Source organism: Streptopelia decaocto (assembly GCF_964273445.1).
Source record: "Streptopelia decaocto genome assembly, chromosome: 23".
In the NCBI taxonomy this organism is placed as follows: Eukaryota; Metazoa; Chordata; class Aves; order Columbiformes; family Columbidae; genus Streptopelia; species Streptopelia decaocto.
Genome location: NC_138678.1, coordinates 4,907,002 through 4,930,848, shown reverse-complemented (window position 1 = coordinate 4,930,848; position 23,847 = coordinate 4,907,002). Strand labels below are relative to the sequence as shown.

The window sequence follows — 23,847 nt, the reverse complement described above, 5'->3', positions numbered from 1 at the left end:
TTAAGAACAATAACATGTACAACAAAACAAATTAATTACTTTGGTACTTCTAATATAACATCTATTAAGTTCCACCAGAAAGTGCTGCAGCTTTTGAAAGCCAAAGTAGTCCCCAAAGGAAAACTTCCACTTGACCTGAGCGCAGCAGCTCCGTGCACCAGCGGCTCACCAGGCACCATCTGTATTCGGAGCCACCCGCTTCTCTCTTTCTTCCCCCGTTCTCACCTGCGGTCCCAAAGCCGCCCAGCGCAGAGCCCAGCGTGGCACCCAGAGAGCTGCTGCTCCCGAAGCCCAGGGAGGTGTTGGCAGGCTGGGCAGAGCCCTGGGAGAAGAGGGAGCTGCTCTGGGAATTGCTGCTGAGCGAGTTGCCGTAGAAGGAGCTGGATGCCAGGTTGTTGGTGGGCTGCTGCTGCGGCTGGGGCTGCGGCTGCTGAGTTCCCAGAGGCCGGAATGGTCCGTTTGTCGTTCCTGCCAGGCCGCCCGCTGCGCCGTTGGCTGAAGCCGCAGCCGCTGCAACCGCTGGAGAGAAAGTAATTGGAAGCACACACAGAAAAATTCATTTTCGTAGCAGCTTCAGAAGTTAAAACTTCAGTTCCTTTTATTTACTATGGATTCTTTTTCTTTCAGGATGAAAACGTCCCTTTCACAAACTCTCCTCACTTTGTATCTGAGCTCTACAGAGCCGCTGAATATCAGCAATGCCTGGTCATCACTGGTTCGTATGGCTACACACAGCAAACACACAACAATGTTCCCTTTCTCCCGGGATCTGAGATTCAAGTCAATACAGCCCCACACGTAGCAATATCCATTTAAGAGACATAAATTTTGAAACGAGTAAAACTGTCCTTCAGTGCGTGAAACGCGATCCTGCGGTGCTAAGAACATCAAAACCAAGGACTTTTGTCTCTCAGCCAATTCCCAAGTAACAGAAAAAGCAAAATAAACAAGAGCTACAAGGAAACAATTAAAAGGCCCATTTCATAATCCGTTACTAATACTGCAAGGACTGCTCACACGCAGAGATTCGGGCTGGAAAACTTCTTCTAAAGCCCTGAACTCCCCAAGAACCCTAATAAACCCCCAAACAACCCACGGCAAAGACCAGTCACATACCATTTTACACAAGCCAGGTGATCACCTGAGAGCTCTACTCAGGCTAAAACCTTTCACTACACGGGAAACTAGATGCTAACAGACAAAATTTAAATAACTGTCATACGAAACTCCGCAAAATAGCAGAGCTGGTGCGCGGCTGCCTCTGGAGGCTGCTCGGGAGGCTCAGCACACTGTGCGCACAGAGGTGTTCTCAACAAACCCCGCGACGGGTCTCAGTGAGGGCAAGTGTGTCATCACGGCCGGCGCGCCCCGCGGGTCCGGGTCACCCTCCATGGGGACGGGGCAGGTTGTCACGATCCCCCCGCCAGGACGGGCCGGGACTCACCTGCCTGCGCGGCCGAGGAGCTGATGATGACGGGGGCAGGGGCCACCAGGCGGACGGGGGCGCCCAGCCCGTTCCGGGCCCCCGCGTTCACCACCAGAGCACCCGTTTGGTCGTAGTAAGCGGCAGGAGCCAGCACGGGGTAACCTGGGGAGGCAAAGCACAGACGCGGGGTAAAGCAACAAACAATGCGGCAGGCGGATCAGTCGTCTTCGGGCGAGCACAGCACAATGAGATTGTCAAAGGAAAATCTGAATGGAAAAAGCAACAACAGCTTTTGCTCTGTATTAACAGTCTACAACTTCACACTGGTAAGGCTTCCAGGTACAAAAGACTTATTTTCTCACATTCTTATGCCACAAAAAATGCCACGTAGCAACCATGTGACACTTTCAGCACGGAGACCTGAGGTCAAAATAATCCTCTTTTCTTACATTTGACCAGCAGGACATACTTGTACATTATTCAAAAAAAATCCTTAAGTTTGCCCTTTGCCATTAAAACAATATTCTGTATAACTGGATGTCAAAAGCATTTGTACCACACGGCCTCATGGATCAGAGTTAAAATTCAGGCAGTAGCTGTTCTCTTGAAACCCCTAAATTACAGTAAACCCAGCTTCCTTTCATTAATTCTCTTGTTTTTAAGCCACTAGTATTGGCCTGGAAGAAATTATGAAGAGCAAGTCCTTATCCTGTTAAAGTCAAACACCTGGCAGGGATGGGAAGACAAGGCTAATGAACGGGACTAAGATAGCTCTGAGGTTTTAACACAAAGATCACATAAGCTAGCATGATCCACAGAGAAATCTGAAAGCAATTTCCAAGAGGAGCCAGCAATTTTTTTGGATACACAAGCAACTAATGCACTCGTACAGCAATACAGCTGATAACATTTGTTTCCATCTGTGGCAAAGAGACCTAAACCCTGATTTAAGTTAAATGCCGCACTGGTAGTTAGGGTCACATCTAACAGCCTCTTGAAAATGCCATCTAAGCCCATAGGTTAACACCAAAAACCAATAAAAACAAAACGGTGCTGCACGCCCGGCAAAGGTGCCAGCACAGACAAGATGCCACTGTCTGAGCTGTCCCGGGCACGGGGGAAGCCGCAGCCCTACCCGGCATCCCGGCCGCCAGCCCCTGGCCGAAGGCGAGCGCAGAGTTGACGGCGGCGGCGGCCACCAGCGGATCGGTCTGCTGGCCCTGCTGGTTCTGGTTGGGGGTCAGAGGCCGCTGGCTGGCTCCTCCGCGCAGAACCTGTGGAACAGAGAGGAACATGGCAGCGCTGCGGTGGCTCGGGGACGCCGGAGCAAGATGCACTCACCACACACAGCAGCAGTCTAGTGGACGTTCTCGCATGCAACGACAGCTTTGTCACAACTAGAGTGAGACAACCTGTCCCCTTTACCCTGGACAGAGCTGCCTTGGCCATCACAAACCTTCACATGGGTAAATGCAGAAGACTCATTTAAATAATACACCCCCTCTCTGGCTTACTGAGCAGAATCTGGAAATGCTCCATCATCTGACCTCTTTCATTTCTTGATATACCTGCCATAATCAGCCCTTGGTTTCACAGCCGTCTGGCCCAGCCCAGAGAACATTTGGTCTGTGCCATGACAGCACTGAGCAGAAACCTTAAAAAGCCCAATGGAGGAGCTGGGGGCTGATGACACGAGGTGACAGGGGTTTTTCCAAGCTGCCAGCCCCCGTAGAAAACAGCGACCCAGTGACATGACACTTACTCATCGGAAACAATGACCAGAGATCACACACCGTCTTTTACAGGCGGCTCTTGTGGTTTAAGCACACTGCTCTCCAAAGGGCCAACGGCAAACTGACCTTTCTGCAATGACCTGTGCCAGGTCATTTTGCTTTGCAAAAGCCTTTTACTCCAAGTGGTGATGGAACAACCTGCACCCACAGCAAGGTCAGCTTATTGAAACAGCCGTCCTTTGGCCCTCCATGTGCTAAAAGTAACATTCTGTGCCACCCCATAAAGTTATTCAAAGGAAAAAATGACTTTGTGCACTGGGAGACTGCGAGATGATGCTGAATTTAAGTGACATGTTGGTGTTTGCTGTCGCTGTTACAGCCTGAACGTGAACTCTGTACAGACACCGTGCCAGGGCACTGGGCAGAATCCATGCGACGGGCGGCAGGCTGCAGGAAGGCAAACGCTGGCGGTTTTTATAGATATGCTGTTAAGATGCTGTAAGCATCACAAATCAACTGTCCATAATCATCGCTGTAGGGTTCCAAAATATTTGTCTCAGCACTGCTTAGAAAAATTTCATCCAAAAAATATATACCATATCCTCTTACGGATGGAAGGTTTGCATTAAAAACAATACCATGAACCCGACTCATGCTCGCTTCATGGCTATAAAAGTAATAAAAAAAAATATTTAAAAGCCTACTGATGATTGCTGGTTTTACTTTAAGAGCCTGAGCCTTGGCAGCGGCTCTCTGAGCACACACCGTCCATACGGGTGAGGCTCCTGCTTTGAATGCCAAAGCAGAAATGGCTTTGAGACGCTCCTACCGCTGTTCTAACCGAGCGCACGGGTACCCGTGGGAGCTCCGGGACCTGCCGGCTGGGGAGGTTTGATCATTAACTGGGTCAGGAGCAAAGTGTTCTCCAGAACTGTGGTGTGAAATAACCACAGTTAAACCCTTACCTGCTGCTGGCCCTGCTGGCCCTTACCTGCTGCGTGCCCTGCTGCGTGCCCTGCTGGCCCTTACCTGCTGCTGGCCCTGCTGGCCCTTACCTGCTGCTGGCCCTGCTGGCCCTGCTGGCCCTTACCTGCTGCTGGCCCTGCTGGCCCTGCTGCGTGCTCTGCTGGCCCTTACCTGCTGCTGGCCCTGCTGGCCCTGCTGCGTGCTCTGCTGGCTGGCGGAGTTGGTGGCGGCGGCGGCGGCGGCCGCTTGCTGCTGGAACAGGCTGGCGGGGTAAACGCCCCAGGGCGTAACTCCATAGTACTGGTGAGGAACCACGGCCGGGCCTGAAACACCAAGGGAACCGTCAGTGTCACAAAAACACCCGCCGCTCCTCTTGGGGTTAACGAATCATCACCAGGTGAGGGCTTAAAATCCTTTGCAAATACAGAGGGATCCTGTCATTTGTATTATTTGTTTTTTAAAAGCTTAGAAGTCAGACCTGAAATTTCATCTTTACTGTTTTTTACCGTATTGGGTGAGACCAAATTCTGCTACCAGCGATCCTGTTGAAATCCCGTGTTCTTACAGTTGTACCCTAATTTTATAGTGAAGGAACAAAACTTTCTAACCAAAAGAGAAGGAAACCTGTTTAAGCACAGATATACAAGTCTCTCCTAATCTTGGCTGACACTCAGAGCTCAATAACATCTATATTTAGCTCCCCAATCAATTTTTAAAACCTCTTTGCATCTGGATAGCGTTGAATACTTAAAATACTATTTTCTAGTCACTCAGTCCCACTTTGCATTGGCAAACCACCGTAAAAGAGGCTGCATGATCCTGTATGATCCTGTATCTTTTCACATCCCTCCTCAAACTTAAGAGGTTTAAAAAAATATTTAAAAAAATCTCGGAGAGCACCAGAAAAAGCGCCTGCTGCAGATTCTGTGTGGTTTACCGAGTCTCAGGACACCACACGTTTAATTTGGTGAGAGCAGAACAGCAGCCTATATCCTTCAATAACTGCAGCTGGCAGAACGCTGAGCCCGCTGCGCTGAACCGTGGGTCCCTCCCACCACGCAACCCCGAGGTGAATCCAATAATACTTTTTAATATGTCTGTTCTGTATCATTTGGAAAGGTCAGCAGAAAAGCAGAAGCATCTCCTTTGCTTTTCAAATACATCACCTGTCCCACGGGCTCCTGCCCTTATAGCACGATGGCCTTTTGAAGGTAAAGTGCCATGGTCATTATTTGACACTGGAGAATAAACAAGTTTTTAAGTGAATTTGAAGCACACACTTGCTCTTATATGAAGTAAAAACAGCTTCTATTTTAAGAGAGTTCTAACCAAGTAATCTTATATTGCTGTTAGTTAGGTCTTACGGTAAGATACTGCAAGGAGAACAAGTGTAACACACGCACAAAATGCAACTATTTGTCCAAAGAGACTGAAAAACTATTGTCCCAAAAATGAGGGTAAAAAGAGAGAGGCAAAAGGCCACCGCGTAGTGTCAGCCTGGCTGTGGCAAAGGGGGAAAGCCAGGACGCGTGTGTCAAACGAGCTGCTCCGCAATGCAAAAGCAACTCGCTGTGCAACAGACTGGATCTCAGTGACCAGCGCTGCAGAGACTCGGCTACACCTCAACACGTTCATCTCATGTTCAACATCAAATGTTAAATTCATATTTCAGAAGTGTCAGAGTTACTCTCCTTTTGGTTTTAATCATGCTGCTTTCCCCCGTTCAGGCCTTTGGGGGGTCAGTGACACGCGGGCCCAGCAGGAGATGTTGTTACACAACAGCCTGTTTCTAACACCAGGCACTTCAACACGTGCTCAACAGTCGGATTTGTCCCTCGCACTAAAGCTCAGCCGCGAAATCCCCCCTTGCTGGGTTTACTGCCTCTCGTCAGAAGGTGACTCGTCTGCTCGCTCGGGGTTCTGTCTCGGAGCAGCAGCCACACGTTTCTTACCCCCAGGAATTCCTGTGCAGGGGTAGCTAAATTAAAACAAAAAAAGCTACAGAAAACTAATCGGTCCCACTATGGTAGTGCCCATCTTGACCTAAGTAATTACAGACATAGAGCTAATTGGTGGATTAGAACCTGTTTACATTCATGCAGACGAGATGCCAGCTGCAGATCCTGCACTCCACAGGAAAAGAGCTGCAACTGCTCCCCTTCATGCAAATAATTAGTCTGCGTTTGCCCTCAGGCTATCGGGAAACTGCTGCAACACCATTTACCTGGGCAAAATCTGGGCATCTCTCTGGCTTATTTTAATCTCAGTTCTAATTATCAAACAAGCGTAGTCTAGATGAGGTTTCTTCCTAGTTAGAGGTTGCTCATCAGATCTGCCAAAGCCTCAGGTGTTTAACAGAAGAAGAGGCACAAAGTCTTTGAAGTTTGCAGGCAGCTGGGCTTAAAAGAGCTGCGAGTCTGGCTCAGCTCATCTGAGCGCGAGTGGGCTCATTACCGAACAGCGTTCTCAGTGAGGGCAAGTGTGTCATCATCGCCAGACCCGGAGAAACGCGCACAGCGCCTCCTCACTTCGGCAGAGATTGCACCTGCTTTTACACTTATTAAAGATACACATATATAAGAAAATAAAAGCCATTCTAGAGCCTTTGAAATCAAATATTCCCACTACTACGTCTCGCACGCTGGCCACAGACACCCACAAATATTCCTTTCAAGCAACATTAGCAAAACCATCTGTAAGTGTGTTCATAACCAGCTGTTGTGCCTTGGTGGCGCAGGGGCCGTCCGCAGCCGAACCGCTGTCTGCAGAGCGGCCCCCTCGGCCAGGACCGGCACCGAGCCCCGCCAGCTCCAACGGCCGCAAGAACCTCACGGCTGAAAACGCAAATGCAACTGCAAATAGCGACTTTATCAATCACCAGCGACTTGCGAGCCGATCGCTTCCCAATTCCCCAGGAGCACCACGTGCCTTCCTCCTGTACGCAGATTATTCCGGCACCCACTTCTCTACAAAGAGCAGAAACACTTTTCTACCTGTAACACACCACCCGAGGGAACCGACATTTCCCAACGTGTCTCACCAAAGGCGAGATTTCCTCTCTGTTGAGTGACATCTGTCTCCAATGACAAAGGCAATTTCCCATCACTTTTTAAAGACAGCAGTATCCTCCCCACACGCTTTAAACTCACAATTGATTTTTCTTCTTGAGTCTGGGAAGGCCCTCCCTCTGCATTCAGATTTGTTCTGTAAAATGCTACCATTGTTGGGAAGCAGAGACTATTATCACAGGGCTGACAGTCTCACAATCACGTAAAAGCTGCCATAACGGCAGAATCTTAATTGACAGAATTATCTCTGCCATCAAACACACAAGTTTCCCCTCCGCTTTAAGAGTAACTGTGAGCAATAAACCACCAACGACTCTAAACTTACTTCTTCTATCTCATAAACTTTTCCAGTCCTCCCGATTCAACGCTCTCGTACGTATCGGGGAGGTCTTCTGACTTCATACATCATTCTACCTGTTTAAATTGCCCACGCCCTTTCAGTCATTACAGAGAAAACACCTCCAGAGCTGCTGAGTCCAGAGAGAACCGCTGCTTTTCCTCCACCAAACATCAGCAGCAGTGAGGTTTGCTATGGGCCGTTTCCAGCCGTCAGGGTGCGCAGCCCAGGGAGATGGGCGAAGTCACTCGTGTTTCTCAGGGCTGTAACATTGCGGCACATTATACATCCTTTTCTTTTGCTTTCCAGAGTCATAAAGATTAAAAATCATTCAAGTAGAGATCCTGATGCCAAGTTTTGGGATGTTTTAGGTATCCTGGGGTATGTTATTCCCCAGTTCCAATTTATACGGCCTCAATCAGATATCAGGCAGCTGCAACGCTGCCGAGAAAAAGGGGAAAAATAAAGCAGTTGTTGCCGACACACTCGCTGTTTGCAAGAGATCTGGAGGCAGTGACGTGTGGGCCTTCTCTGGAATCAAGACGCTGACCCCTGCTCCGCTGAACGGCAGCGCGTTCCTGAAGCAGCAGCACCGGCTTCAGGAGCGCGGGGGTGACGCAGAAAGGTCAGCAGAATCCTCTTTGTCTGGTATTCGCTCCCAAAGCGCCTCCTCTGACTCCAGCTGGAACCGCTATCACTCCGGCACCTCTTCCCCGCCAAGTCCTGCAGCAGCTTCCTCCTTGTGTCTGTCACCAGAGCTGGGGTCACTCATTCACTGCCACACATTCATCATCACATGAGAGTTTATCGACCCCTGGACTATTAGAAATACCCTTGTACTCCGGCTCTTGGCTTTCTGCCATTTCATCACAGCATCATCTGTTTGCCAACACCACGTTGTTACCTAATCTCGCACTGTTATTATGCAATCAGCATGCAAAATTCACAACAGCCAAAAAGTCCAAAGCTCATATTCCAATTACAATCTTGATGCTTTACATCCTTCCATATGATCCACTAAAAACACCATCTGACTGCGTAACAGTTGCTGAAATCCCATTCCAGAGCTTGACCTGATACTGGTCTCAAAGCTTAACGGCAAAGCAGCCGTTATGTAAGAACTGCTAAACACGCCAAAAAACTCACGTACCAAAGGCCAGCGCCGCCTGGCAGAACGTGATACCCACACCCAACCAACCTGTGACGGGTGTGATTTGGTACAAGCGATGTGCTGCCAGGATGCGAGTTGTAAGCAGAGGGTGGCAACAGCTTGCAGACTCCACTAAAAACCAAAAACTGCTCTGAACCAAGCAGGTTTTGTTTGAAATGTGGAAGATTTCCCTTCCCGGTGGCTCACAGAAAGAAGAGCGTGGCTATAAAGATGTTCTCCTGAAAGTGCGTTCATCCTTCGTCCTCAACGCTTAGGCAAGAACTTTATGGCACTCGCAGCAAAAGTTCAACGTACAACGTGTTCGCATGCTGCCGGATAAGCTGTTTTACCGAGCTGTCATCTCGAGATACAACAATTTTGGTTGTGACAGTTGGTGAGAATTTGGAAACTGGTACGTGAACGTTTGGGAGAAAGATCTCACATGAAGACAAGAGCCACCATCTTCGCTCGCCATCTGGAAACTGCATATTCATACATAGGCTTCACAGCAGATATGGGATGTTTTTATCTAGAAACCTAAAAAGCGTTAATTCTCAAGAGAATCTTGCAAAAAAGCAAAGGAATCATTTGCAGGATGCGCTGCAGTACATTAAGCTGAACAACAGTGAGATACAACTTTCCTGGCAGGAAAACACGTCCTCCATCTCTCCAGCATTTAGTGGGTGTCTTTTCCAAGGTATCTCCCACTACCACCAGTTACCAGAAATCCCCAAACACGCAGCAACGTTCATGTCTGCAAGTGCTGCGTTTCAGATCTGCTCTGGTTGTTTATCCTCAACAGAGATGGAGCCCGTAGCGAGCGTGACACCAGAAGCATCACATTTAATCTACAGAAAATAGGGTTTCCAAGACAAATTGTTTCACCTTGCTGATATACCATTACCTCTCCACAGAAATGACCATGTACTAATATTTAATTTTCACAATCACAGACTCGAAGAGCAGTTTGGGTACAGAGGAGGGTCAGGACAAGGGGAAACGTCTCACCTAACGTGGCCGCTGCTGCGAGTCCGGCGGCGTAGGGGTCGGTTCCCGGCGGAGCGGCGCTGATGATGTACGGGTTGGGGACAAAGGCAGCAGGGGCCAAACCTGCTGAAAACACACCTGTCAGTAAAAACAAACTGCACTAGGAATCCAGCGCTGCCGGAACACCTGGCTGCCCAACGCAACAGCTCAGCTCGCTTTAGTATTTGCAAGCTTTTTACAGGTGGTTTTCTATGGGGAGGGAGCAAACTCTGTGATTCCCAGAGTTTTAACAGAACAATATACAGAGAATACCATTTACAATAAAGAAGCTCAATTCCAAGGATGCAATGCCCCGTAAGGAAAACTGAAGTGCAAAATAATATAATACCCACACTTGCTCACGTATCTTTGCAGTGCAGACACACCCTTACTGTTTAGATGACTATTAACACCAGCTAGATATTATCTAATTGCTTGTTATTACTCCATATTTTCTATAGCAAGTTGACTGAGAACTGATCTGCCCTATTTCCGAGTTCCGTGCCCGCTCCACCATGCCAGGACCTCAGTTAATGGGTTTGGAAGGAGCTCGGGAGCGCACAGGCACTATCGCTGCCGTGCGGGCATCTCCCTCCTCTGCAAGGGAGCAGTTTAATCATTAGAGAAATTACCGGGGGGCGGGCAAGGGGCATGGGGGGGGGCGAAGCTGAGGGGGAGGAAGTTCAAAAGCTAAATGATTTTAATTCAGGTCTAGCCCTGAACTCCAACAGGCACAGGAGGGCGCTGCACAGAGCCGGGAGTGTCCCAGAGCGCTGGTATCACGCTTTCAGGTAGGAAGAAACAGCACTTCAAACTGCTTATTGTGTAAAAACGCTTAACCCTGAGAGAGTCTGACTTGAACCATCCACGAGTCGCCCTTCTACAGTCCTCCTGCTTTTCCCAGCACAGGATTAAGCGCTTCCTTCCCAGGTAATCTCTGCTGTTTTAATGACATGAATCATGTGTTTGCATAAATCACATCTTCAGCTTCAGGTCAGACCCCAGGCAGCTGAACCACAAGACGCACACTCAGGTGTATATCGAGTTGTGCTTTTCCCCTCGGTTCCCTGTGCTGTTTACTCCAATTCACACCTCGTTCAAAGGACTTCAATACCCTCCTGCTTGCATGCCAAATACCAGCTGCAAAAACATATTTAGGATTCTTTAAAACCTACCAAATCCTGCCCCCCCCCCCCGCCCCGTATTTTCCCCGATGTATTCTGAGCATTAACAGAAGTGCAGTAAAATGTAAAGCATTAAATAAACAGAATAAAAGAAGAATAAAGAAGACTCACCTATGTGGGGCTGGTGGGCCGCGGCCAAGGCGTATTGCTGCTGCTGCGCCGCCGTCAGCTGCTGCACCGCCAGGGCGTTCGGCCTCTGGAACAGCTGGAGCGACAAAACACAAACACGGCCCTTTACTCTCGCACTGAAAGCATCCTCTGCGTTCCCTTTAAAGCAATTCCTTTGCACCAGGTTTATTTTTACAAATACAGACGCTTTGCTGTAAAGGGAAACGTTTCAAAAGGAACGGAAAAAAAAAAACAAGCCCCTTTGAAATCAATTGCGCGTGATAATCCATCTGCAAAAGAAAAGTGTGTATTTCTGAAGTGCAGCTAAACCACAGCGAGGGGTTCCTCTGCCATTCAATGACTCGATGATCTTGAGGGTCTCTTCCAACCTACCGGATTCTGATTCCAACCCGTGCTCTCCCCAGCGCTGACTGCAGCCTGGGCAGCACCAGCAGCTGCCACCACATCATCTGGGTTTCTTGTAATTCATCCAGGTCCTTACTACAAACTTACTTCCCCAGTTCCCAACGCCTCTACCCAAACAAAACGTTCCCTGAATCGACCCAATAGCAAAGCATCGTTCAGCTCTGATTAAAACACCCCAGGATCCGCAAGCTGAGCAGCCGCTCAAACCAGCCGGGAGGAGCGTTCATCCCTCCGACGGCCACGAGGGCCCATCGCTGAGGCGGAACAACCCCACAAACCGCTGCGATAAGTGTCTTCTCTCTCCACTCACTTGGAAAAAAAATACACCTAAATGCTCCACAGTTTTCACTCCTATTATCTCTGCCTTTCCTTCAGACAAGTGAGCTACTGCAATAATGATTCTGCCCAGATTTTTGGCATCATTGAGAAAATAAGGAGGTTTTTATAGACAAAAGCTGGAGTTGGTTCTCAGGAGAGCAGGACAAGCAACTGCATTGTGAAGAAAATCAGAGTGCGGTCTGGACGAGTGGGTGGTGAGGTGACTGCGAACCGGCTGACGGGAGGAAGCCGGAGCCGTGGTCAATGGCGCGGACCCAGCTGAGGCCTGGATCTAGTGCAGGGCACGTGTGATGGCTTCCACACCTCCCAAAGGCAGCTCAATGATCCATTTTTGTATCAGAGGCACTAGCAAAAAACACAGAGCTACTCAAAGTATTGATATTGCACCTGCTGCTGTTGTGTTCACAACACGGGGGGAGCTCATGGAGGGAATTCCACGAAACCAGCACATCCCAGTCTCAGTTATTCCCTCACGGAAACATTGCGAGATTAGATTTCCGTAAACCAGTTTCTTCTGCAACAGAAACATCTGACATCTCTAATCAGATTACACGTGGTTAAGACGTTCCCTTCTTAATATTGCTTTTAGCTTTACTTGCTTGTAATCCCTTCCAACTACATGATGCTTCCCAACGGACCAGGAAAGACACTTTTACAGGCGGGATCCTTTCCTATTGCCCCCTGCCAGCCCAGCGGGAAGGACTAGAAGGCAGATTTCCTTCCCACGGGCAGCTGGGACCCCCGCGCCCCCCACAATCCCCGCTTCACAGACACAAGGGAGAGATTTAAATCCTGCTTTTTAAAGGTGGGAAGAAACCAATAAAAGCCACTCGACACTGTAAATGAGCCTTAATTTAAACAGAAAACACTGACAAAATGCAAATTACAGGCTTCACATTCCTAGTTATTTTCCCATCGCTAACGGTTCTTTAAAAAGCGGTTCTCTCATTTAGCTCTAACGTGTTTTTAACAAATATACAAGTTTCATTGTTTGAAAGTCATTCTTGGGAATGCCAGGCCCTGCACCAGAGTAAGAGACTTGACACCAGCTTCTCTTTGCTTCTTTCTGAGCTCTAGTGCAGCTACACAGCTTAATCATTAAAAACCTTTCCATCATTCACCTCCCAAACCTGCTGTATCATAAACCAACCGATCAAGCTCTAACACAGATATTTACATTGCTTTTAAGACCACGATATCTCTCTGAAGTTGGGTCTTTAGCACAAACCTGGCAACGGTCTCTCCTCAATGCCGAGCGCCAACGAGCTATTTGTTCAAAAGATCAGATGTTTCAGGAAAGCCAGGGCTCGTTATATACTCTCACAATCAGCTACAACAAAGGATTTTATTCTTCTTTGAGGGATATCACACTTGGAAAAGGAAAGCAATAAAAGTTTACAATCGTTACCCAAACTAGCAGGAACAGGAGTGGATTACGAGTCGATCGTTGGATTTAGGCCCAGCATTCACCAGGAGCCAACAGCAAAGCCAGGACTCGCGTTTCTTGGCCGGGATGAGAAGCTCAGGCCGCTCGCGTGGGAGAAAAGGTCAAACAAACCCGCCGGGCTGAGATAAAGTTCTGCAGCGTTGGACTCCGACCTCGGGTTTTAAACCAGGCCCAAGTCCGAGAGAGTCAGTTTAAATTCATTATTCCTTCAGTTTGCCCCGTTTGGTGCTGCGCGGATCCCAAGGCCGGGGCTGAACCGGCGTCTGGCCCTTAAGTCACTTTAAATGCTCAAGGGTGGGTCGCGGGGGGTGTTTTGTTGTTGTTGGTTTGGGTTTTTGTTGGTTGGCTTTGGTTGGGTGGTTTTGGTTTGTGTTTCTTGTTTGGTTGGGTTTGTTTTGCTGTTGTTTTCTTTGGGTTTTTTTTGTTTAGCAGTTTTTACTAATTTAAACCTCTTCTGCAATGCAAACTTAAGCTATAAACGATTGACAGAAAAGCGCTGTGATAACTCCTGTTTACTACAGGTCCTCAGGGCTGCTCTGCAGACGGCTCAGAGATGGCAAAGCCATCCCAAGTCTTCCTCCATCCCCCTCCAAACCTCCCTCTGTCCCTCTCCCCACCAGAAGAACCGGCGCTAACCCAGGACGACCCTCTCGGGACAGGGCAGGACAAGGACACGTTACCTGCTGCTGGGAGCTGTAATCGAAGAGCCCCACGGTCGCCGCGGCCGAGTCCACGGGTACTTGGGTGCCAGAATAATCAAACTGCAGCGGCTCCATCCCCACATGCTCCATGGGATCCAGAGGGACGCTCTGGGACTCCATGTTGGAGAAATCCTCCACCGGTTTGGCACCATTAGTGCTCGCCAGCTGGGCCAAACCCTCTGATCCGTTCTGGTTTGGCCCCAGCAGATCGACTTCGCTAGCGGAGTTCTGGCAGTTACCGGGTGTACGGCTATGGAAAGAAGATACTCGTCACTAAGGGTGTCCACTGAATGCCATGTCACACAGAGCCAACAGACGCTAGAGCTCACCAGAGCTGTTCAGAGATGTTGTGATAAATGGGGGGAAAAAAATGGTCTGAAATAGCTCCCTAAATGAATTCTACAGAACAATTTCTATTAGAAAAACAAACCACCACCATCCACAAAACCCCCAGCCCCACCTCAAAGACCCGTTACAGTGTAAGGGTAAAAATAATCCAGTTTCTTTTTTCTCCTCGCTTACGAGAGTCAGTCAGAAGAAGCCGGGATTTCAGAAATGCCAAAGTTATTTTTTCATCGAGCTCTCTGGTAATTATTAACCATGTGACGCTCTGGCACCGTATCTTGCTCGCAGCCTTGCAGACGTAGCTGCTATGGTTTCCTAATGCCGACCAGCAGCACTGGACTGGGCGGGCAGCGGCTCGCGTGGACGCAGAGCCAGCGCAACGCGCCCCCGCACGCCCGGTTTGCTCTGAGCTTCCCTACGTGTCGACAAGAGGCCAGCGAGAAACACCCATGCATCGATTCCATCAACAGCACCACTGCACAAGGCTTTCATCCCTGGGGAGCTACAAGGCACATCCAAAGCCCCAACTGTAATTCAGACCAGTATATAATCAGAGCCAACATCTCCAGTAGGTGGTTCCATAAGAATCCCACCCTGAGTCTTTACAAAAGACGTGAAAATCAAACCAGACTACAATATGCTCAGACTAGAGTGATCGGCTGTTACCCCCCACCCTCTCTCACTGCGTCCCTGTGTACACTGTAACGTCCTTATCGAACTGTTTCAATGACTCAAAGGCTTTTGGAAAATCTTTCAAAAAATATTAAGTGCAACCCTGGTTAATTATTCACTAACGGTGCACGTACCTGAAGTCTTTGACATCTGCGTCGATCCCATTCTGCACAGGCAAACCATTTGTTTTATCCATCACATCCCCCTCCTCCTTCAGATCTCCTAATTTATCGCCATCAAACGTGCCCTTATTTTTCTTATCCCCTTTGTCACTCTCATCATTCTCTGCATCCCTTGGCCCCTGGGCAAAAGAGACGTGATTTTAATAAGCTTAGATTTCAGATCCATTTTACTTTTATTCTGAGATGGTAACAAATCAAAGAAATATGTCACAATAAAGTGAGTCACTTGCAAACATCAATTCTTACAAATAGAAATATAAAAAAGCAAAATAATCAATCCTAATTGAAAAAGTAACAGAATTAGTTCTCACTCTTCCAAGATGGGTTTTATCCATCTTGTATTTAGTAATTCGGGATCTGCTTCTATAGGCTCTAAAAACCCCACCCCAAAATAATTTTAAAGACTATTTATCCAAGTCATCTTTCTAGATGGGATGTGGGCAGTTCAAAATTAACCTTTAAATACAACAGTGTGCACTGAAGGGCTATAAACTGAACGAGCCCCCGAAAGCCCCCGTCCTGCTGCCCAAGGTGCAGCAATGGGCTGGACAGGCGCAGGTATCTGAGCAGAGCAGGATCACATCAGCCGGGGCGTTACTGTGGATTCCAAGGCACAGCTCCTTCAGGAGCACTCCACTCAATCACCAGCTCGATCATTCGTTTCTATCATGCTAAAACACATTTTTTGAGGAGAAATGAACAAAAAAAAATGATTGAAAAAGAGATGATTTCTGTTCTGTTGAGCGTTTTAGGAGCAGCATTACAAGTGCAGCATTTCTGCCCTTAATGCCTGCATTTTGTTTCACTTGGGAGAAGAATAAAGGGTGATTATGCCAGGGGCAGAGTTTTGAACAACAAAAGGGAGAGGAAAAACAACATAATTTATGATAAAAAACAGCAAGGGGCATATAAACATATTTATCAGAGCCAGCTTTGGTGCTGTCACAAAGCCATTCAGACCCCACCTTCCACTTCATTTGAGGGAAAAGCACTTGGTACATAGCAAGGCATTGGAATCCTGTATCAACTACATCATTTTTCCATTCTCTCTAATTGGAGAGGGGATTTTCCCCCCCCCATATTTAGGAAAAGAAAGATTGTTTTAAAAGCAATCTTCTGATGCTTCTGTGTTTCTTCAATTTAAAGAGCAGACTTGGAACTGCCAATCACAAATATGGATTTGGAGCCCAATTCTCACTCACACACTGTGTGTTATTCACCAGGGAGCCCCTCTGTCTCAGAACGGGCTCCTGAGGACGGTGCTGCAGGAGACACCTCTAACCCCAATCTGGGTGATAAATTGGCTCCTTCCACTGATTGTTCATGTCTCAAAAATCATCTTGCTCAGGCTCAGGGTTCAACGAGGTTATCAGGTGCCCACTAATGAGGGACCAAAATAAGGATGAATGAAGCCAACCCACAGATAAGCACAGCAGCACAACAGTAACAAACCTACTCGGCTTTTATGTGTTCCAACAATTCCTGATCCGGCGCTGGGCCGATGAGGTAGAGCTGAGATGTGGCCAATTTCTCCTACAGGGATGGGCCTTGATTATGCCTCTCGCATCCTTAAATCGGAGGCAGCAGCACCTCTGCACCCTTCCCCACCCACAGAGCACAGGACAGCTCCATCTCTCCATGGGCAATGATACCCCGGAAGCGCTCCCCAGCCCCATGGCTGTTCTAGCTACGTTACATCTCTAGCGTCGTTACACGGAGCTTTTTGTTCTCAGCCAGCAACAAAGCAGCCACACGCTCATTCAAAAACCACAGGAATATTTGCATACTTTTCCCAACAACAAGCTTAGATGAGGTGTTATTGCTGCTGAAGAACCTGGGAACGTCAGCAACCGTCACATCCATCTCCCACACCACGTCCCTCAAGTCAAGAACAACAGTTATTCTGCTAGCTGACCCGTTTTACAACAGATAGCTGAACTAAGAGCAAATAAAGAAACATCTGCCTTTAGGAATGGATTAACGAAGGACAAACCAAGCAGCAAATGGAGAAAAGAACATGATGGGAACTCAAATGTTAGAATCAGGCAGACTTACAAATCCTCCTTTCCTTAGGCAGGAGTCTCCTGGAGACGAGCTCAACACGTACTCCACCATGCTAACGCCAAGCCCGCCACTCTCTGAGCGGGGGGACAGCACCGAGTTGACTTCGCTATTCACATGAAACCCCTGACCAGGTCTTCTCTGAACCATAATGGGCTGGGAAACAGAGTGATCTGGAACGAAAACATGGGTCATTCTTATCAGTAGATCCAACTATTCAAAGAAGGCAAGTCATTACATACTTTCTAGGGTCTTAATTGTACTAAGAAGTGCCAACTTTTGGACTCTGATGATGTCCAGCAGAAAAAGCAGAATGGCTTTCTCACTTTTTAAAATATTATTATCTGTAAGCCTACAAGCAATAACTACACTTAGAGCCTAAAATCATAAAATTTCAGAAATGTGAAGTCCAAGTAAAGGTTGCAATTAAAAAAACAAAGCTCTACTTTTCAGTTTTAGTAAAACTCTCACATTAGTACAGTGAAAATACATCAGTCTTGGTTTGTCCTTTGAAACATCCTACTGTTAAACCAGCCCACATTCGCTTTCTTGGCCATGTGAACTGGCATATCCGTGTCACGACCAGAGATTCTCTCAGCTGCTACGTCCTCAAGAAAAAGTTTATGAGAACTTCATTTCTGCTTCTTCTCTCACCCCCAGCCCTTTCTCACCCCTGCAGCGTGAGGGTCTGCGATCCAGCCACACCAGAGCCAGCTGTCTCCAGGTCCTTCCGAGCTCTGCACACACCGCTGGCTGGGCAGAGGGGACCCTGCGTCCCCAAGGAGCAAAGGGACAGATTTCTCTGCTCCTGGCAATAGTCAGTGAGTCAGAAATACCAGGCACACATCCAGCAGCTGCCGGGGACGGTGGAAGGGACAGGCAATGATATTGGTACTGTAGCTGCCTTATAAGCTGGCGGGAGAAGTAATTCTGTTGTTGCTTCTGGCTACACTTTCCTGCCTTCTCCCCCGAGACTGCACGAGCTTCTCTGTGGCCACAAAGTGAAGTGGACTGGGGAGATTTTTCCAGGATAAAGTTAACAAAGAACTGACAAAAGGTAGTTGTAACCCAGAGCGATTCCCAGCAGTGGGTCTCACTGCACCGCTCCACAGCTACTGGTACCAGCGGGATGGGAGAGAAGGGCGGGCAGCACCAGCCAGGGCTGCTCCTTCCAGCGGTTCTGCCTTTAAACCAGCAACTTCAATGTGCAGTAGTGGAGAAGCAAAGCCGCATGAGGGTCTGCAGTGCAGAGTGGACACAAAGGAAAACAGGTGGGGCGGAGGGCATCTTACAGAAAACCAGACCTGTTCCACGGGCCACGGAACAAGTCTGGCCAGGGACACCTCCAAGCTGTGCTCCCTGCTCCAGGGCAGAGACCTTGAGCAACTACTCAGCCCAGGGCCATTCTCTTCATGTGAGCTGAGCAAAAGGGAAACTCTGACATCCCTGACTCACAGACAGCGGTTCGGGCCATGGTTGGGGAACAGAGGCTCCTAAGGTGCAGAGGACTGATTGAAAATAAACAAAGCAGCTGAGATGAAGGGCGTTGACTCATGGAGATCGGGCGGTGTAGGAGGCTCCTGCCCCATGTCTACCCTGCCTGTCTGCTGGATGGAACCCGCCCCACAGACACAGCAAAGCAGGAATTCTCCTCAGCTCTTGCTGTGCAGGGTCTGGCTCAGCCCTTAAACCCTCCCTCAAGTTCAGCTGGTACTAATAAAGGTGCTGGTGAGGAGAGCCGGGATGCAGATCCACGGGATGCAGCTGCTTCCCAAAGCCTGCCCGGCACCCAGCCAGGCTGCGACATCCAGCGCAATTCTGAGCAGCTTTATCCCCTCTTCACAGCCAGTTTGAAATTTAAATAATAAAAAACTGCCCTTGCAACTATCCCAAAGCCTTTTCTCTACTAAGGGATGTTTTCAGCAGGAAACCCCAGCCGACGGAGCAGTTGCTCTAAATCCCATCTCCCCTGGAGCTGCAGCTCCGCGCAGTCGTTTGGAAACTGCACAAGATGCTCAGCGGGGTTTAAGGAGCATATTTGTTACATACAGAAAGCACAGAAAACGAAAAGTAAAAGGTTAGCATTTCAAATTCAGCACATGCACGCCATTTTTTGCCATTTAGCTAAAACCAACCTGAACACCCTCCGCTCCACTCCAGAATAAGGGATCGTCTCTGACCCAAGATCAAAATTCTTGGCAGATAAATTTCAACACTACTAATTTAAAACAACACTTTTTTGTCTTTTTTTCAATTGAATGTTGCTGGGTTTTGGTTGGTTGGTTTAGTAGTTAAAAAGTTCTGGGGTTGTTTTGTGTTTGTTCAAGTAATCCAACCCAGGGCAGAAAATACAGCAGGAAGTTTAAATCAAGATCTCAATGGCATCTAAAATCTTAAGCAGATAAACACACGGGTACACACGTTCACATTAGAAAATGTTCTTGTAACTATGGACATCTTTTAACTCTATCACAAAACAATGCGGGTTTTTCTAATTGTTTTCTATTACATTTCTGTATTCAACCCCAACTAAATCAAGTAAATAGTTGAGCTACCTGATGTTCCCCAAGCACTGTCTCTCCACTGATCTCCCAGAAATATCCCTTTTGGTCCATCTTTGCTGGAATCATCAGATTCCCAAAACTTTTTACCCGGCAACAGCTGCTGCAATTAAAACAAAACAAAAAACACAACAAAAAACAAAGCATGATTAAAATAAGTATAAAATGCAAACATAAACCATAAGCGTCTCCCTTCTAAACATGAATCAATCATTAAACACAAACTGATACGTGCTTTATAATCAAAATATTTATGTTCTCCTAGGGTGAAAGCCATACAGCAACTGAGATAATGATTCAGTCTCAGCAATCCTCTGCCATTCTTCAAGGCTTTATGAACCCACACACGTCAGCACACACACACATCGACATTCTCCAGCCTCCTGGTGAGAGCGCTACTTGGAAGAAGAATATCAGCAGAAAAGAGCCTGTTCTGACCACAACGTTATCGTGACCTGAGCGGCGAGGAAGGCTCTGAACGGCCCCAGCACATATTCCCGCCTTCGGACCCCAAGGTTGTGATGCTGGCGGGGCCAGAACAGCCCCAGAGGTGCCAGGAGCTCCCACCTGGCGCTATTGAACGACTGCTGAGGACCCTCCATGCTACCGAGGTTATTTGTGAACACTAATAAGAGTGAAGGGTTCTGGGCCACCGCACCTGCCACGCGCGTGTTGCTCCTACCGATGGAAAGAAAGAGGTGATGGGCTGAGAACCAGGCAGAAAGTCATCTTTGGCTTGAATGAATCCAAACAAGATTGTCCCGTAGATCGTGAGGCGGCAGAAAGAACGGCGAGCCCTGTTTAGCAGAAGTATTTTGAAAATAGCAGCTTCACCGAGGAAACACCTGCCGTGTGGCATCTACATATGGCGAGGGAAATTTCCAGCCCTGCTTAAGTGCCTTACGTGTCAAGCCTACAATCTCCAAATTAAATCTTCAGGCTGAATGAGATGTATGCGATTCAGACGGGAAGCAACAGTACATTCAGAGCAAATTAACCAAATAAACGAGCCTTGCCTGCTGAACTTGGAATAAAACTAAAGGAACTGGAAGATTAACAAGTACTTGCATCTGTTTGAAATTACCATAGAACAAACAAGAATCATCAGATTAGTGGCTGTCTCTATACATCACAAGCGTTGATAACTCTGTACTCCATCGGCAGACGTGCAAATTCAAGGGTACAGCAAAAGAGTGTCTGCGACATCTCTCCTTCCATTCCCTGCAGTCAAATATTCGGTCAAAACTCGGACCTCGAGTATCAGAAGTTTTTCAGTACGGAAACACCAAGCTTTGGTCTTCCTCAGTATTTTAATGCAAGCGCTAAGCCACCTCTGGCTTTTTATTGTCTTCTTCCTACCAAGAGGACAAGACTCAACTTGTTCTTTTAACTCTCAAACCACTGAGTAGAAAACAGTGTTTCCCCGGCTGCTCCTTCTCCACAACCAAGAGATACCGTGAGGTATCGGCATGTCACTCACTTTTCAGAGACGTGCTGGTGCCTTATGGCATCGTCACCACAGCGCAGGGCTGCTCGTGATCCTCCGCCGAGCGACAAAAGCGGGAGAGCTTGCGCCACGCTCCCCTTTGATGTGATCCGAAAATAACTCCAGACAACTGCAGGGACGAGCGACTCCCACCAGCAAGACTCATCTCCAAACCCAGACTAACCTGCTCCTCCATCTGCTCCGCGGGTGACGACAAGGAGGTGAACGCCAAGCCAGCGTGTTTATAGACATAAACAATGTTTATAGACACAAACACACATCAGGTGTGTTACAATTTCTTTAAGCCTCTATCATCCCCATATTTCTTAAAATGCAGCTTTTTCGGTCCTGTTGCTGCCACCCCATAAAAATAACTACTTTCCTCCTTATTCCATCTCAAGGAATTTTGAAGAAGAAAGCGATACGGACTGATTAAACAAGATTTTACCTGCAACCAAACACTTCTTTGCCAACACCTCACGGCGCAGGACACCAGGTGTCGTGCGGTCACAGAATCCCAGAACGTCAGGGACTGGAAGGGACCTCAGCAGCTCATCCAGCGCAGCCCCTTGTTCCGCCACGCGCTGCTCCAACCCAACCGGGAGGCTGAGCGCGCAGCCATCATCCCTCCTGAATTATGCAACAGGCCGTCAACGTGATTAATTTTTCCTCAGGGAAAGTTGTCAGTTGCAATGAAAAAAAACCAACCTAAAATTATTTTAAGCGAACATCACCCAGTTCTTCAGGTTGGAAATTTCAGAACATGCAGCAGTTTAGAACTGGACTAGCTGACCTGTTCCCGAGTTTTTATTAAAATTGACCCTATATAATATGAAAATAATCCTTCTAAGCCCTCTTACAGGGGACTTACAGAGTTAGGCCAATATTCAATTTAGTAGAGCGGGGAGGAGGGGAGGGGACGACTTACACATCAACAGGAGCAATTCTACAATCCCCAAGTACGGAGCTCGTGCATCCAGATCCCACTGAGATGGGATTACGAATTAGACAAATTAAGTAAACTGATGCCCTTCAGACAAGGAAAATATGAAGATAAAAGCCGCCATCTGTGCAGCTGGAGAACTCGGTTTATCTGCAGCAACAGGTAGGAGAAGGCAGAGCACGTATTTACAAGTCACATTTGGGCAGCACTGCGGGTTTACAAACACTAAGATGTTATCTACCCTAAAAAATGTTGCCATCTAAAAACCAAACAAGATAGGGAGGCTGAGCACACATCGAGCATGCCGAGCTTAAGTGCCACGGGCAGCTGTACAGCTGCTGCAAGAAGAGCTTTGCTCTGCCCTAACAAAGAACACGCAGCTCTCTGCCGGCTCAGGGCGTTAAACCGGCTCCTAGGAGGGTCTGAGAGCACAAAAAACGGGGCGATATCACATTACTGGGAATACAGTGGGGAAAGCTGAGCAGTGAGCTGCCCCTCGGCAGCCGCCAGCATGGGCACAACAGCCCCCGGTGCGTCCTGCTCAGCTCCTCCGGGTCCCGGCGCTCGCAGACCTTGCCCGGAGCCGTCCTGACGTGCCAGTGAAGCTGCTGTGGCACCATCAGGCTGCACACACGGGGCTTCAAGTCTCCCCTTTCTAGAGCTGCTAGCGCTGGAAAAGAAATACAATAAAAAACACACACTCTCAACACTCTGAGCAGAAACATTATTCCAAACTGTCAATACTCCCCAGCCCAGCTGCCAATGAATCATAAGTTTATGAGAACATCATTAGCAGGGAGTCATGTGAAGGGCTTTAGCATCTTTTTTTCTTTTGTTTTGCTTGGATTTTGGTTTGAGGTTTTTTAACCAGACACCCCGGCCCAGCGTCACAACAACTCTGCTCACAACAAAGCGCCGGTCACTGGAGGGCAGGGCTGCTCCGGGACCCAAGCGGGACGTCGAGGGGACGCACGGACAGGGGAACCGCGGGTCACGTCAGCGTTTGATGCTCACGAGCTCTGCCACAACCAACCGGGGGGTTGTAGCAATTCTATTGTTCGGCCAAAGTGGATTATTGACACTTCTGCAGGTAAGGCTCAGAAGACACAAGATAAAAAAATACAAGTTGAATTTGCTCTTTTCCTCATTTACTTCAGACTTTTCTTTCCTTAGTACGTTGACTTTTCTCCATGAGTTTCCTTCACGTTCCAGCAGCAGCGGAGGAACTGCCAGTGCCTCACTAGGGCAGCTCACGCTGCACAAAATCAAAGCTGGACTTGAAGAACACGGCCCTGAAAGCCAATACACACCCCGCAGGGATCTCAGTTTACACAGCTCCTTACACCGGCCAGCTGGATCTATTCTGAAATACCCTGGGGAAATACAGAGAAAATTCAATGGCTAAAGAAAGGAAAGTGTGAGATTGAAGGAGAAAAACCCCCAAGAAAAAACAAGAAATAGTGTCTAAGCTTCAAGAGAAGGGTGAAATGTCACTTTTCCTAGAAAAACACACACATTCCAGTATGTGGAAAGCCCGGTGATGAGAGGATCCGAGCGCCAAAACTTTCTGCATCACAGTTACAAGAAGGGGGAAAAAAAGGAGTGAGTCATTGGAAGGGAAACCTCACAGCCCCCAAAAAACCAAACCCAAATTCACTTCTCTCAAGAAACGGATGAATAAACTAG

The 23,847-nt window shown here is 48.1% G+C and overlaps 1 protein-coding gene across 8 annotated transcripts in view; it reads right to left on the bottom strand.

Annotated features, from left to right (window-relative positions):
• Positions 1-23,847, bottom strand: part of PUM1 (pumilio RNA binding family member 1) — a 55,506-nt gene that overhangs the window by 15,026 nt on the left and 16,633 nt on the right. For 3 of the 8 annotated variants that reach the window (XM_082071404.1, XM_082071406.1, XM_082071410.1), the window contains exons 4-13: positions 19,727-19,835; positions 17,166-17,344; positions 15,063-15,229; positions 13,891-14,161; positions 11,002-11,095; positions 9,689-9,805; positions 4,297-4,448; positions 2,562-2,700; positions 1,445-1,588; positions 226-519 (exon numbers count right to left, since the gene is read on the bottom strand). In XM_082071404.1, coding sequence (XP_081927530.1) covers positions 226-519; positions 1,445-1,588; positions 2,562-2,700; positions 4,297-4,448; positions 9,689-9,805; positions 11,002-11,095; positions 13,891-14,161; positions 15,063-15,229; positions 17,166-17,344; positions 19,727-19,835 — 1,666 coding nt within the window. Of the gene's footprint in view, positions 1-225; positions 520-1,444; positions 1,589-2,561; positions 2,701-4,296; positions 4,449-9,688; positions 9,806-11,001; positions 11,096-13,890; positions 14,162-15,062; positions 15,230-17,165; positions 17,345-19,726; positions 19,836-20,390; positions 20,607-23,847 lie in introns of those variants that run through there. The other 5 variants (XM_082071408.1, XM_082071409.1, XM_082071411.1 and 2 more) reach the window with 4 other exon arrangements.